The sequence below is a fragment of the Oryctolagus cuniculus genome, chromosome 9 (genome assembly GCF_964237555.1).
Source record: "Oryctolagus cuniculus chromosome 9, mOryCun1.1, whole genome shotgun sequence".
Taxonomy (NCBI): Eukaryota; Metazoa; Chordata; class Mammalia; order Lagomorpha; family Leporidae; genus Oryctolagus; species Oryctolagus cuniculus.
Genome location: NC_091440.1, coordinates 86,205,745 through 86,220,874, shown reverse-complemented (window position 1 = coordinate 86,220,874; position 15,130 = coordinate 86,205,745). Strand labels below are relative to the sequence as shown.

Genomic DNA, 15,130 nt, shown 5'->3' with positions numbered 1-15,130 from the left:
TCCGTGCTGATGTGGTCAGACTCAGCACTCCGTAAGTCAGGCTGTTGGCCACTTTTTCTACGTCTACCAGTGATCGCCAGTTGTTTCCCTCCCTGGAATGCAATCCAGAAAACAAAACCGAATTCTCAGCTGGTGTACTTCCCTCGTGTTTTAGGCTTTTGTCTGTTACGTCCTATGGTTTCCTGCATGGCAGCCTCCAGGACACATGCACGTGCGTACGTGTGGACGCACACACAAACCTTGTAATTACGGTAACTGTTTATGGTCGGGATCCCCCCTCCCGCGCCCCCCAGAATGGAGGGCAGCGGTTTGCAGCCAGGACTCACTCACTGTGTGTGTGCACCAGTGGCTTCAGCATCCTGTTCACTCGAGTGTCTAGTTTTCTGGGCAATCCGCCTAGACTGGTTTTACTTCTTATTTACAGTTTGTACGACCCTGATTATTCAGTGCAGCCATTTTGTGATGGAAAGTTCTTTGCCCTCTCTGGTTGTGTTGGCTTTCTCTCTCTTGCACTGTGTAGTACTTAAGCTCTCCCAGAACACCAGTCCACCGCCCCCACCGACACCCAGTTTTCACTCACAAGATCAAGAGGAACACCTGGAGATAACTTTGGATGTTAATTTTATTATATGAAGATAGTATACAAAATACATTCATCATGGCTAGACATGTAGAACCAAACTATGTCTTCCTTATATCTGTAGCATATCTTCTTAGTTTGTATAAAAAGTAGTTTTAAAATTCCAGTTTCCTTAAATAGTCATGCACAAAACACAGAGACACACATACTTCCACGAGTACACAAACGGTAACGAGCACTTGCGGTCAGAGAGGCGCTCCCCCTTAGCTGGATCTGAGTGCGGCAGGCACGTGTTATCCGTGTCATGTCTGACACTCTCATGGGCTGGGAAACAAGCGAGAGCTGCACAGGTTTCAAGACTTGGACGAATTTTCCCAGGGGCTAAAACTACTTTCTGAGCATCGTTTCTGAGATTAACTTGATGTAAAACTTGCATATGGTGTCAGTCCCATCCCACCCACGCTAGTTCAGAGACGTGCCTGTTCCTGGTTAGTGCCAGCCAGTTCCGTCTTGAACGGCACACCAGTTCTGGAATTACCATCCGTTCGTACTTGCACTGCCAGCACTGTTTTAACGAGCAAACACTGTGCAACTCGGCAACACTCATGCCTGCAAGCTTCCGTTTTTCTGTGTTATGACTCCAGATGGGAAAATTTTTTTTGACTGATGCACTCGCGCAGATTACAAATCCGAGGCTTTGAAGAGGCAGAGTAGCCTAATTCTAATAGATTGGCTCATTTGGTCTCCTAAGATTATTAGACGACTAAAATCAAGACATCAGATGAGTAGCTAAGATTTTTATTGTAATCACTCATTTTTGGAGCCTTATCTGATTTGAAAAAAAGTAGAGAATTACTCGGGTCCTCTTCCGTTTCTCTCTGTTGAACCTCCTCCTAGGTTATCTTAGTTGTACTACTGCCAGTAGTCACAGGTGCTTCTGTGTATGCAAAGAAGAAGAAAAACAAAGGTGTTTCTCTCTTTCTGGCCTTGGCCTGATTTTGCTTGAATTTGGTTCTTGGTGGAGAGGCCTTGCTGCCTCCTCTGGCCTGGCCGTGGAGGCCCTGAGAAGCCCCCCTAGGCGCCCACCGCCTCAGCCGGGCCTGTGCTACCTCGCCCTGCTTTCCCCACAAAGAACCTGCACAAGAAAGTGGCAGGTGGAGGAGGAGTCTTCTGTCACCTGGGAGCTGGGGCCCCAGAGCCACCTCACCGGCACAGAGGCAAGTCCCCCACGCTCCTCTCGGAAGCAGCGGTCACTGCTGCCTGCCTGGCTTCCGTGCCTGCACACATCCTAACACACAGCCCACAGCTTGCACAAATAGCATCGCACAGAGCCGGTGGAGAGGTCCGGGGCTCGCTGCTCTGGAGCCCCCCAGAGAGCAGGCGCCCTTTGCTACCCTGTCCCCCGTTGCCTGCGGCCTCAGCCCCAAGGCAAGGTCCACAGCTGTCTCCTCCCCTGGGGATGGCTCAGGAGCCGCTATCCAGGGTCCCAGCTGGAGAGACACCTTGCATAAATCACATCTCACCTCTCCCTCCCCCGCCCCCTCAGGAGCATAAAGTGCTTGATGAACATTGGTTAACGCTCTCCACACCCTTTCCAGGTTAGTGTAAGACCGCAAGGAAGCACGGCTGACTTCCTGGGCGTCCGGGTCCCAATGCTTCTGCTGAGGTGGTTTGGTTGCTATAGAGACGGAGTTTGCGCCCTGCCTTGTTTTTCCCCATTTGTGCTAGTTTTCATCCAGAGAAAACCCTCTGCAAGACTGCATCTCCAGTCGCCTCAGCTTCCTTTTGCAGCTAACTGTACAAAACGATAGAACACGAAACAAAGCTAGTGTCTTGACTATACATTAATCTTGGAAATACAATCTGACGTCATTTTTAAACATATGGCTTTGAGCCCCATAGTGGACAACCCCTGCCAACCAAACTAATCCCGCGGGGCTCCTCCTGAACAGCGTGCTACAGAGGCCCGGAGCAGGCCGAGCCCTGCTAAGTTCCCAGTGTATCCGCCAGAGGAGCCCACCCGCCATCCTCAGTGCTAAAACTCGAAACGGGCCACGTGTGCAAGCGGGCACAGACCTGTTCCCACAGGCGAAGCTCTGACATCTACTTGAGTTCCAAAAACGGTTTGTCCTTTTCCTGCCTCCCAGAACCCAGCCACCGTCCCCTTATCGCTGCACTGTCTGGGCACAGGGGCCGTGGCTGGACGCCACCCGAGGGCCTGACATGCCTCTAGTTCCATCTTGGACCCTCTCCTGGTTCTTCCCCTCCTTTTTCTCTTTCCCCTTTTCTCTCTCCCACGTCTTACACCTGCCTCCCAGAAGATTCCACAGGCCACGTTTCGGCCAGAGAGCGATCCCTCCAGCACAGGCCTGTTGTCCCCTGGCTCCGGGGCTGTGGGGCTGGCCCAGCGGCGTCCATAGTGCACGCCCCAAAGCGCATGCGTGTGCCTGACGTCTCAGGGGTTGGAGCAGGTGCGTCACGGGGCTTCGAAGGGATTTTGCCAACACAGCGAGTAATATGAGGATTGAGCAGTAGTGTTCCTCACTTGTCACTATTTCTCTAATTGATCTGGGGTTACATTCTTGTTAGTCCAAAAAAAAAAAAAAAAAAAAGCACTATTAAAAACTCACAAAAAGCAGCTCACTCCTGTGAAAAGGAAAAAGTGTAAACTTATATATGCATAATACTGGCAAAAGCTAGCTTTCGGGGTGTGAATACACATGTGCTTCTAGACGGAAGGCTTCCCCTCGGGCTCTAGACCGGCGGGGTGCAGTACAGGACCACCGAGTCGTAGTCGGGGGGCGGCGAGCAGCGAGCCGTCTTCTGCTCCAGCTCCGCGTTGGCGAACGTGAACCTGCGCCGGCCTCGGCTGAGGTGCCCGCAGCTGGCGTGGCAGACAGGTGGCCCGGGGATGTCACAAAGCCCCGACTCCTTGCTTCTGCTGGTCACTCGCAAGCTGAAGAGAGAAAAAGCAACACCATCAGCTGTAGGTACAAAATGGGTGTCCCGACAACAAATGCACAATCTCTGCTTTCTCAGTGGGTGCTTTGCTGGCGCCCGTCCCCGGAGTGTGCAGGGTTCCCGAGCCCATCTCAACCTCTGCTCAGATTTTCTCCGTTCCAAAACTGGACGCCACCTCCCGGAAGCCTGCGTGGTGTCACCGGGTAGAAGGGTGCGGCCCAGGGGTTGGGGGTGGAAGGCACGGTTAGAGAATGAAAATTCACAATTCCAGCGGGCAGTAACTCCGGGAGGGGGGCATCTCTGCTACCCTTGGGTCGCATAGCTTCTGTGGTGGTCCCCAGAATACCCACGTCAAATCCACAGAACCTGTGATGACACCTTCTATGGCAACAGAGCAAAAGCCGCGGAGGGTCTGAGTGCGCTCTGGATCGTGAACAGAGGAGCTTACCCAGAACTCTCTGGGGGGACCCTACAGAGCACCGCAGGTCCTTACAGGAGGAAGGCCGAGGGAGGCAGAGCCACGCCTGACCTCCCACAGTGGGGAAGACCACGGGCAGACAGCACAGGGAGGTGCAGCCACAGCCAGGGAGTGCCTGAAGCTACCAGGGGCCACAAGCCGCCAGCACTGGATTCCCTCCCAGAACCTCCGAAGGCAGTGTTTGTTTAGTGGGAGACCCTCAGGACCCGGTTAGCAAGGCAGGGCAGGCCTAGCAGGTGCTGCCTGGTGGGCTTAGTGGGGGGAGGGCGTGGGGGGGATAGAATTTACAGTTTTCTTTCCTTCGTCAAAGATCCAGAGAAAGGTGCCCACCCACTTTCTGGAGTGTTCCAAGGTAGGAGGCAAAACCCTCCTTCCCTCCTTCCGCTTTTCATCCACCTCATGGTGTCCTCCAGGCTGCTGGGACTCACCCCTGGCCCCGCCATGATGCTTGCATTAGAAGGGAACGGACATGCAGATCACTGCCTGGGAACGTTCCCTGTCTTTCCAAGCTACTGACGGGTGACAGATTGTGTCCGTCGTGGCACTCGGATGTATCTGTTGCCATAACTTAGATTGCCCAGGGGCTGGTACCGTTGGGTCTATATTTTTTATTTTTAAAGGCTGTACGCATTCATTGGAAAGGCGGAGTTACAGAGAGAGGCACAAACGAGAGAGAACGGGGCTGCCTTCCAAACGACCATGGCTGGGGCTGGGCCGCTCTCCAAACGACCATGGCTGGGGCTGGGCCGGGCTGACCCCGCTTCTCTGAAGTGACACCCGCGGGGGTCCGTGGAGCTCACAGCAGGAGCCAGAGTCATTCTGGTGGGGAGGTTTGACCACGGCGGGGAGGGGGAGATATGCTCAAGTGAGAGAAGGGTGCCAGAATCCAACAGGGGGCAGGAGGGCGGATTCTCGGCCCCGAGGAGCCCTGGGACTCCTCTCGCACAAACCTTCTCACCTGCCGGGAGCCCACCTCCCTCTGCTAGCTCAGCTGCAGGCTCTGTTCCTCGGAGGCCCTGTGCGCCCTGCACAGCCGGACCCCGGCCGCCCGTGCCTGCAGGAATGTTCTGCAGCATTTCTCTCCTAAGCCCCAGGCTTGTCTCCCTGAGCTCGGCGTTCGCTTGCCTGACTTCATGCCCTGTTGCTGCGCTTTGGAGGGGAAGTGCTTTTCTGCGATGCCTGAAAGCCACAGCTGAGGAGGGCAAGTAGCTCTGGGATAGCCCCCTGCAGCCTTCCTGCCCTCGGCCCTGAGATAGCCCCTCTTGCCCACGGCCCTGAGAGAGCCCCCTGCAGCCCTGTGCCCCGCAGCCTCCGGCAGTCCCCTCCACCATCAGGTCACAGAGAGGAGGCCTGGCGTCCTTACTCGAGCTTCAGCGAGGCCTTGGGTTTGCTTTCAGTCCAGGTGAAGCGCTTCAGCAGCGGGGAGGCCAGCAGTGTGCCACTGTCCACCTGATGATCCTGGCGGGAGGGAGGGAGGGGGGGAAAGGTTATGGTCTGGCCTGGCCCCCGCAGCGCCCCTGCCCAGTCTCTGGAGTGATATCGCGATGAGCCTCTGATGTCCACACTCCCTACTGAGACAAAGCACTTTCTCCAGATTGCAAATAGGAACTTGGCGAGCGACAAGAAATGCCTACTCCTGGTGCATGGAGGTGAAGCGGATGAATCTAAATCACAGCAGCAGGTTAGCACTGTCCACAGATTATGTTTAGTGCCAATCACTGTGCAAGTGCAAGAAAACTACTTTTGGCTATGAGTCTGCTTTATTATTGTTTTTGAAGATTTACTTATTTGGAAAGAGTGACAGAGAGGGAGAGACAGAGAGGCATCTTCCATGTGCTCGTTCACTCACTCCCCAAATGCCCGCAAAGGCCAGGGCTGGGGGCAGACAGAAGCCAGGATCCAGGAGCTCCATCTGGAAGTAGAGCCTCTGGGACTCAAACTGGCACCTCTTCTCTCTCTCTCTCTCTTTTTTTTTTTTTTTTTAAACAGGCAGAGTGGACAGTGAGAGAGAGAGACAGAAAGAAAGGTCTTCCTTTTGCCATTGGTTCACGCTCCAATGGCTGCCACGGCTGGCGCACTGATCTGAAGCCAGGAGCCAGGTGCTTCTCCTGGTCTCCCATGGGGTGCAGGGCCCAAGCACTTGGGCCATCCTCCACTGCACTCCCGGGCCATAGCAGAGGGCTGGCCAGGAAGAGGGGCAACCGGGACAGAATCCTGCGCCCCGACCGGAATTAGAACCCGGTGTGCCGGCGCCACAAGGCGGAGGATTAGCCTATTGAGCCACAGCGCCAGCCTCTTCTTTCTCTTTTTAAAGATTTATTTATTTATTTGAAAGGCAGAGATCCAGAGAGGAAAGAAAGAAAGAGATAGAGAGGGAGAATCTTCCATCCGCTGGTTCACTCCCCAAACTACTCTAACAGCCAGGGCTAGGCCAGGCTGAAGCCAGGAGCCTCCCCTGGGTCTCCCATGTGTCTCAAGGACTTGAGCCATATTTCATTGCTTTTCCCAGGCCATTTGCAGGGAGCCGGATCAGAAGAGGAGCAGCCAGGACTCGAACCAGTGTCCATATGGGATGCCAGCACTGCAGGTGGAGACTTAACCTACTGCGCCACAGCGTTGGCCCCTCAAACCGGCACCTTTATACGGGATGCTGGTATCTTAAGCTATGGTTGGTTTAACCATGCTGCAGCAGAACACCAGTGCCAATGCTATATTATTTGGGAGCCTGATCCATAAAAGTTCTAGGAAATTATAAAGAGATGGTTCAATTTTTTTTCTTGAAGATTCTGTGGCATTTTCAGGCCCTCCTTAGTCACTGTATGCAGCAATTACATTTTCTCACGGGTTCACCTCTGGCATCGAGTGTCACGCAGATTCTTCATTACTCTGTTAACACAGCGTGCTCCGGTAAGTGGGTTCATAGGGCTCCCACCAGCCTTCAGGGACCTCACTGGGCTATATGCAATGTTCTCAAAGGCCAGCAAACACCGGAGCAAACAAAACAGCCGTCGTAATTCACCCCTGTGTTGGGGTGGGGTTTAAGGTTACAAGATACCTTCCGTGTTCTTCTCAGTTTTATCTCCTTGGACTTGAAAGGCAATTACAGAGAGAGAGAGAGAGAGAGAGAGAGAGAGAGAACATCTTCCATCTACTGATTCCCTCCCCAAATGCCCAGGATGTTGGAGCGGGGCCAGGCTGAAGCCAGGAGCCAGGAGCTCCATGCAAGTCTTCCACGGGAAGCAGGGGCCCAAGCACCTGGCCATCTGCTTTCTCTGGCACATTAGCAGGGAGCTGGACAGGAAGCGGAGCAGCCAGGACTCAAATCAGTGCCCCGGGACCACGGATGTTGACGTTGTAGGTGGCGGCTTAACCTGCTGCTCCACAACACCAGCCCGGCCAGAAATTTTTTAAAACACTTATTAGAGAGAGAGAGAGAGAGAGGGAGAGGAGAGACAGAGTAAGTGCGCCTCTGCTGATTCACTCCCCAGATGCCTGAACCAGTCCCTGGCTGGGACTGAAACGGGGTGCTGGGAACTCAGTGCATTTGTTCCACATGGGTGGCAGGGACCAGTGCTTTGAACCCTCACTGCCGCCCACCAGGAAGCCAGAGGCAGGCATTCTGATGTGGCACACGGGCATCTTAACTGCTGGGCTCACTGCCCACTCTGGGGTTTTTTAACGGGTGGCTGTTGCTTCTCCCAAGGCTGTATCAGCTGTGGTGATGATCTCTGCATTGTGGCTGTCTTCCAGTCCCTTTGCGGGCCATGGTCAAGATCAGCACTTCTCCGACTTTCAATTGCACGGGAGTCCCCTGGGGATCTGTGGCAAGGCGGAGCAGGTCCCGAGGGTCGGTGTTTCTAACCTGCTGTCAGGTCATGGCCCCGTGCTTTTCCAGGGGCCACAGGCCGAGTGTGAGCATGCGCAGTAGCAGCAGTGTGCTCCTGCCCACCCCTCCTCTCCTCTCCCAGGGATTTCAAGGGAAGAGCTGGTTGAGACACAGAGCCAGGGCCGAAAGCCTAGGTAGAAACCTACCAGATTGTAGGTGGCTATTCAGAGTGAACTCCCGCTTACATCTCAAGGCCTAGCTACTCACACAGCCAAGAGTTCTTCCTCTATTACTCTGAAAGCAAGGAGGCATCACTGATCGCCCAAGGGCTTAGAAACATGTATGAGTTTACCGAGGGTCTAATTCCTACCAGGCAAGGCCCTGGGTCTTGAGGGGAATTCTGGGTCATCTTCAAACCATGAAATTCTACTTTCAGATGAGCTCGGCAGAGCAAAGTCCAGCTGTTGGTCTGCCGACAGTGCTGGCTTGGCCGCCGGTGGCCGGCCCTCGGGGACTCCTGCAGCTGGGATCTGGGTGGATGCCGGCTGAGGGTTCTGAGGGGCCTCGAGAAGCTTCAGTTCACAACTTACGTCAAGCACGGAGGTGGTGTGTGGCGCAAGTTCTTCCAGTGTTTGGATTCTCTCCAGGCTCATGAACTTGAAAGTGTTCACGTATCTAACAAGGAAGCAGAGAGAACAGCCAGCTTGGGAGAGTGTACCAGCCGGGATGAGTCAGGAGACCTGGGGCTCCAGGGCCCAAGAAGACGAACCGAAACGCCAGAAGGCGCCGCTGAACTCCCCCAAGGCTCACGTTTCCCAGTGGTGGGCCCCTGGGAATCCTCAGGGCAATGCAACTTCCTCCCGCGGCTGCTAATTCACATTCCGTGATGTTGAGCAAAACCCCAGAGGGTCCCACACTGGTCCCTTGTGGAATCAGAAGGCATCAGGCCACCAAGAGACCTGAGACCTCACGTGTTCTGAACGCGCCTGCGGTGGACAACAGAGAAATGATGTCCGGGGAAGCAATCTTACCACTGCCTACTTCCTAAAAGGCTGTGAGGTCACACATAAAACGGCCTGCCAAGCTTGTAGCACAGCTAACTGAAAGGTATTGTGGGGGGCTGGTGCTGTGCCGTAGCAGGTAAAGCTGCCGCCTGCAGTGCTGGCATCCCAGATGGGCGCCGGTTCAAGTCCCGGCTGCTTCACTTCCAATCAAGCTCTCTTCTATGGCCTGGGAAAGCAGAAGATGGCCCAAGTGCTTGGGTGCCTGCATGCCTGCACCTGCATGGGAGACCCGGAAGAAACTCCTGGCCCCTGGCTCAGTTCCGGCCATTGTGGCCATTTGGGGAGTGAACCGGCAGATGAAAGACCTCTCTCTCTCTCTCTCTCTGCCTCTGCCTCTCTGTAACTCTGCCTTTCAAATAAATAAATAAATCTTAAAAAAAGGTATTGTGAAGTGCTGGGGCTGCACTTGTATGTTGTTCCGTGACTGCAGAGTGGGAGAAATGGGTAGTTATGTACATGATTTCTCTGTAAGTACCCACTGAGTTTTGTTGATGATCTATTTAGGAAAGAGTGGCAGAGCAGGTTACCCACCAGGCCAGCTGATACTCTGTCATCCTTGGAAGGCCAAATTTCTTTAGGCAAGCATCAAAGACTGAGCAACATATTAGCAGGGCCCGTGTAACCTGGACATTCTACGCCACTCCACACCACTCCCATCACCAGCCGAATCAGACCTTGCTAATCCAGGTTATCCAAGATAGCTTCCTCATATTTAAAAAAAAAAAGGCTGACTCATGTGCTCCGGCCTCTTGGGCTGCCTGTGAAGCAAGAGCACGGATAAGTCTGGGCTGCCCACGGGACGGCTGTCACACCAGGCTGCAGTTCTCCCCTGCCTCCCCAGGGGGCGGTCAAGGTCAAGGCCGAGCGCTGTGCCCACTGCAGACAAAGATGCTGGCAGGCCTGCAGGGCAGTCTAGAAGTCCTCAAGGGCGTCCGGATTGCCTGGGGTGCAGCGAGAGACGGTCAGAACTGCTGAGTTGGAAGCTTCGTTCTGCCATCCCTAGCCACGCTGTTTTGGCAAGCTCTCCTCCTTGGAGCCTTAATGCTGAGTGTGTAACAGGAAAAATCTCTACTTCACGAGACTTCTGGGGACCAAAGGAGCTGATGAAAGCACAGAGCCCAGGGCAGTGCCTGAGCACAGCGTGTGCCTGTGTTACCGCCGGGGCTGCGTGTGGTCAACGCACGTGTGACGACAGGTCCATGGCTGGCGGGGGCAGGGGGTGCCCACCATGAATATTTGTCCCCTTGCCCCTTCTCCAATTTCCTCTGCAGTAACGTGAGCATATTCATTTGCTTGACAAGAAAAAAGAGCCTTTTTTGTCTATTTAATTTTTAAAGATTATTTATTTATTTGAAAGAAAGAAATAAAGAAGGGGGGACAGAGAGAGAGAGACACTGTCCATCTGATGGTTCACTCACTCCCCAAATGGCTGCAATGGCCGGGGTTTGGCCAGGCTGAAGCCAGGAGCCAGGAACTTCCTCTGGGTCTCCCACCCAGGCGCAGGGGCTCAAGGACTTGGGCCATCCTCCGCAGCTTTCCCAGGCCATTAGCAGGGAGTTGGATGGGAAGTGGAGCAGTGCGGGTTTGAAACAGTGCCCATATGGGATGCTGGCGCTGCAGGCGGAGGCTTAGCCTTTTATACCAAAGCACCGGCCCCTGTTTATTTAATTTCATCTAAAAAGATCAATGTCATGGGGGGAGGGGGGGAAGAAGAGGAATGATTTTCAAATAAGATAGACTAAAGAAACCTCAGAAAATACCCTGTGTTACTCTCTATTGGGTTCTTGTTGTTTTTAAAAGAAGTATAAAAATGTTTGGCAGAAATTTTAAAAATCTGAATAGATGATATTAGGAATTACTTTAGTGTGATAATTTTGATGCAGCTACATGGAATTCTCTTCTGGCAAAAACACACCAAAAATAGTTAAGACTAAAGTGTTGGAAATGCCTAATGTTCTTTATAAAATGCACAGATATTTAGAGTATATAAACATAACAGGGCCGAATGGCTGCAAGGGTTGGACACAGAGGTGGGCATAAAGGTGACTGTTACACAGTTCTTCATTTATTTTTTATTACTATCATTTGGCAGGCTTGAAAATTCAGTAATTAAAGCTGGGGAAAGAAATCTTACCTGACATTGGCCGGCGCCGCGGCTCACTAGGCTAATCCTCCGCCTAGTGGCGCCGGCACACCGGGTTCTAGTCCCGGTCGGGGCGCCGGATTCTGTCCCGGTTGCCCCTCTTCCAGGCCAGCCCTCTGCTGTGGCCAGGGAGTGCAGTGGAGGATGGCCCAGGTGCTTGGGCCCTGCACCCCATGGGAGACCAGGAAAAGCACCTGGCTCCTGGCTCCTGCCATCGGATCAGCGCGGTGCGCCGGCCGCAGCGCGCTGACCGCGGCGGCCATTGGAGGGTGAACCAACGGCAAAGGAAGACCTTTCTCTCTGTCTCTCTCTCTCACTGTCCACTCTGCCTGTCAAAAAAAAAAAAAAAAAAAAAAAATCTTACCTGACATCATCAGAGCTTCCTGAATCAAACCCGGGAAGCGACACGCCCTCCTTGAAGAAGTCCTGGGAGAAGGCAGGAGCGGAGTACGGAAACTTACTGCTTCCGGTCAGGATGGCATTGAGGGGGATGTAGTCTTTCCCACCCTGAAACAGCAGAGACACAGCTCCAGTCACACAAGTCCTCCTTCACCCCGTTCCTGGGAAGCACTCGCTCAACTTCTGCTACGCCATTTACACATCTTGGTTCCATATGCGTGTTTCAAAGATTTATCTGTTTATGTATGTGAGAGGCAGATGGAGAGAGAGTGACGAAGAGATTGAGAGAAAGACAGAGAGAGAGCGCGAGAGAGAAAGAGAGGAGAGAGAGAGAGATCTTCCTAACACTGGTTTACTCCCTAAAGAATGCAACAGCCATGGCTGGGCCAGGCTGAAGCCAGGAGCCGGGAACTCTATGCAGTTCTCCCATGTGGATGGCAGCAACTCAAGTACTTGGGCCATCATCTGCTGCCTGCTGGGAGCATTTGTCAGGAAACCGGATCAGTAGGTGGAAGCAGGACTCTATCCCAGGCACTCTGATATGGGATGTGGGCATTGCAAGCAGTGGCTTAGCCTGCCGAACCACAACGTCCACCATAGTTGGGTTTTGAGAAGAGAATTTTGCACATACACGCATACATTTTTTTACACTGCTGATTTCAGCTATTCTGCTAATGGTGCTCAGAACGACAACAAGCGAGTAAAACAGCCCGCGGACTGTCGGTCAAAGGCATCTGGCCTTCTGATGGTCTACCTTTACCTGCTGAACATTCGCTTGCAGCAAATCGCCGAGTTTCTCTACAAGCTCTGCAAACCTGGGCCTTTCTTTTGGGTCTTTGTGCCAGCAGTCCAGCATGATCTGGTAGCTGTTGGGAGAGAGCACAGCAGGAGCAGCTGGAACACAGTGCTAACTACACATCGTCCTCTCGATCCAGCGTGGTGGTGTCAGTGGACGCGCCAAGACCAGGCTCGCAGTGGCAGGGACATTGCTCCCTTTTTACCTCTGGGCCTGCAGCACCAGCCCAGAATGGTCTCCTGGGGCCAGGTCGTGCTGGTGACAGGAAAACACCTGCCTACCAAGGCACGGTGACCAACCACCCGTGCAGAGCTCCTGGGCCCCCGCACTTTGGAGCGCCTGCAGCCTCTGCAGTGGCAGCTTGGGGGGCTCTGTAGAAAGGGGGCAGCAGCGTCTGCTCGCCTTCCAAAGCAGGACCGTGTCATTCACAAGGAAGCGCGGACACGGCCCCAGTCCCAGGGCGCGCACCGTCTGCCATTCTCATGTCCCAGCCTCGTAATTTCCACGTGCTGTTTCCAAGTCCTCACAGTGCCCGGGTGGGGCCCAGCTGTGGAGCCTGGTGAGAAGGCCCGGTGTGCACCACGCCCACCCCTTCCCCAGGGTGAAGCCCATGTCGTGTGCGGAGGTGCCTGCGTAGGGCTGATTCCTCTCCCGTTGCAATGCAGAGCTGCTGCTTATTACCAACTGGCCTCCCCCGCCCCCAGGCAAATATGACGTGTCACAGGCAAAGGCAGCAGGCTCCTTTCGCGCTCACATCTGCAGATGCACTCTGACCGCACCCCCGGCAAAACCCACGCTGCACCGCTGGGGTTGGGATTTATTCTCGTGAGGGACATTTATTCTCGGCTACCCCATTGGACTGCGTCAGATATGAACCTGAATGGCTGGGCCTTTGGAACTGGGTCAGAACCAGCCAGGCAGCATCATATCGCCAGGGACTGGCGTCTCTGTGCCCCGCCCCCAGCCCAGGGCTGGTGCACGTTAAGCCTGTGACAAACAGCTGCTGAAGGCAGCCAGCCTAGTCACCGGGAAGAGATGGCTCTGCTGCTGGCACGGGCACTTCAGCCAGGCTGCAGGCATCACTCGTTAGCTGGGAGTTACGTGTTTCAGGGGAAAACTTGAGGAATTCCAGTGCCTGCTCCTGTCCCTGTCTCGTCTTAGATCTGTGCCTTCAGGTTGCCCCAACAATACCAATTATCTCACCAGTGTGGCCCTATTTTATTTCAAAGCACGGGAGGTGACGAAGATGGTAAGAATACAGGAAGGTAACAAAACAGAGAGAGGAGGCGGGGGTAAACGGACAAGCGAGATCCATCTCTGGATTCTGAGCGCTTCAGCAGAGGCAGGTGCCAACCGTCCAGGCAGGTGGTGAGAAGGGGGGGGAGCAGTGACAGGAAACGAGGGAGGCGGAGTCTGAACACCAGGCCAGTTACTGGGAGGCAGTGTGGCCGTTCCCAGGCCTGAAATGCGAAACAAGGGCCTCCCGGGCCTCTCTCCCACCCTACCAGCCTGGCAGTAACGGCTTCACAGCACTGCTTTGCTACGAGGTCGGCCAGAGCTTGACCTGCAGAAAATGCTCTCAGCAAGGCAAAGCAGAGTGTCCCAGGGCTGTGTCCTAGGCTATGCGTTAGGCCCAGGAGAGAATTTTCGAGGCACCCAGGGAAGTGGAGGCACCACATGGTCCTTGGACACCTTCTCGGGGCCTTGGGTCTTCAGCTAAAAGTTTGCCAAACAGCTGGGCAGTGGAACTCGGCTTCTGCTGTCCAGTAAGTGCCCAGCGAGCAGATAGTGTGAGTCTTCGAGAAGAGGCAGGAGGCCTCAAGTACAGAGAGGCAGGGGAACCTGGCATCCACATGTGGTTCTGGACGACGGCCTCCCGCTCCTTCTTCTCCGTGCAAACTTGAACTTTAAAGGGGATTCTGGGTGCCCTCCGCCCTGTATCTCATCTCCTGTACCCACAGGACCCGACCCCTGGAGAGTGGGATGGGGTGAACTGGCTCCGAAAGAGCTGCGAGGGCCCCGTGGCCAGTGAGATGGCCCCCAGAGTCCCAGCCATCACTGATCAGCAGCACCAGGGAGTGAGGGCTCGGGGCCCTTGTGGCCAGAGGCACCTGGCTGCTCCAGGACTAGCCTCTGCGTCACCCTGTCTCTCCAGCCATCAACAAGTGGCCCGAGGCAGTTGGAAGAACATCAAATGTGTACCTGCAGAGTGTATGGAAGACAGCCAGGGCAAGAAAGGCTCAGACCAGGAAAACAAAAAGGAGCCTGGGCCACAGGCAGTAGCGAGCGCAGTCTTTCCAGCGGCTCACCGCACACAGTGGCCAGCAGGTGTAGGGGAGAGGCGCAGCCCCCAGCGCGACCCTCCCTGGCTTCTCTGCTGAAACTAGCAACAGGGACCACCTTCAGCCACTTGCTGCTATGTCACTTCTCATTCCTAGATTCCACTCCTCTTGTCTAGAAGGCACTGTGCTTCGCACCAAAGGAAGAAGAAAATCCACTGCTTATTCTCTTATTGAAAGACATCTGATGAAACAGGCTTGGGCGGGAAACCAATGGTTCAGCATTCTATGCTTTCACACCACCAAGTCAACAGGTGTCATAAAGAGACACTAGTTGTCCACAAACCCGGGATGAGAGGCCTATGGGAAGAGTGTTTCCTTTCCAAGCTGTCATAGCCCAAGTTCCCAAGTGCACACGGCTTTCGGCCAAGTTCAGAAGCCCAGTTCTGAGAAGCCGAGAGCGCTGTCCTCTCCCGGGTCCTCCTGCTGGTGGAACAGACCAGACGGCCATCACTGACTGCCTCTGCTTCCATGTGCTTGGGGAGACGCTGAGGGCTTGAGCTCTGGCTTCCCACACGCACCTTTCACAAAGCTTCCCGTCACG

The 15,130-nt window shown here is 54.3% G+C and overlaps 1 protein-coding gene across 2 annotated transcripts in view; it reads right to left on the bottom strand.

Annotated features, from left to right (window-relative positions):
- Positions 1 to 604: 604 nt before the first annotated feature.
- FLT1 (fms related receptor tyrosine kinase 1) overlaps positions 605 to 15,130 on the bottom strand; it is a 199,306-nt gene continuing 184,780 nt past the window's right edge. For both annotated transcript variants that reach the window (XM_070049070.1, XM_070049071.1), the window contains exons 27-31: positions 12,212 to 12,317; positions 11,417 to 11,559; positions 8,436 to 8,520; positions 5,383 to 5,477; positions 605 to 3,536 (exon numbers count right to left, since the gene is read on the bottom strand). In XM_070049070.1, the coding sequence (XP_069905171.1) occupies positions 3,335 to 3,536; positions 5,383 to 5,477; positions 8,436 to 8,520; positions 11,417 to 11,559; positions 12,212 to 12,317 (631 nt within the window). In that variant the 3' untranslated portion in view covers positions 605 to 3,334. The remainder of the gene's footprint in view (positions 3,537 to 5,382; positions 5,478 to 8,435; positions 8,521 to 11,416; positions 11,560 to 12,211; positions 12,318 to 15,130) is intronic.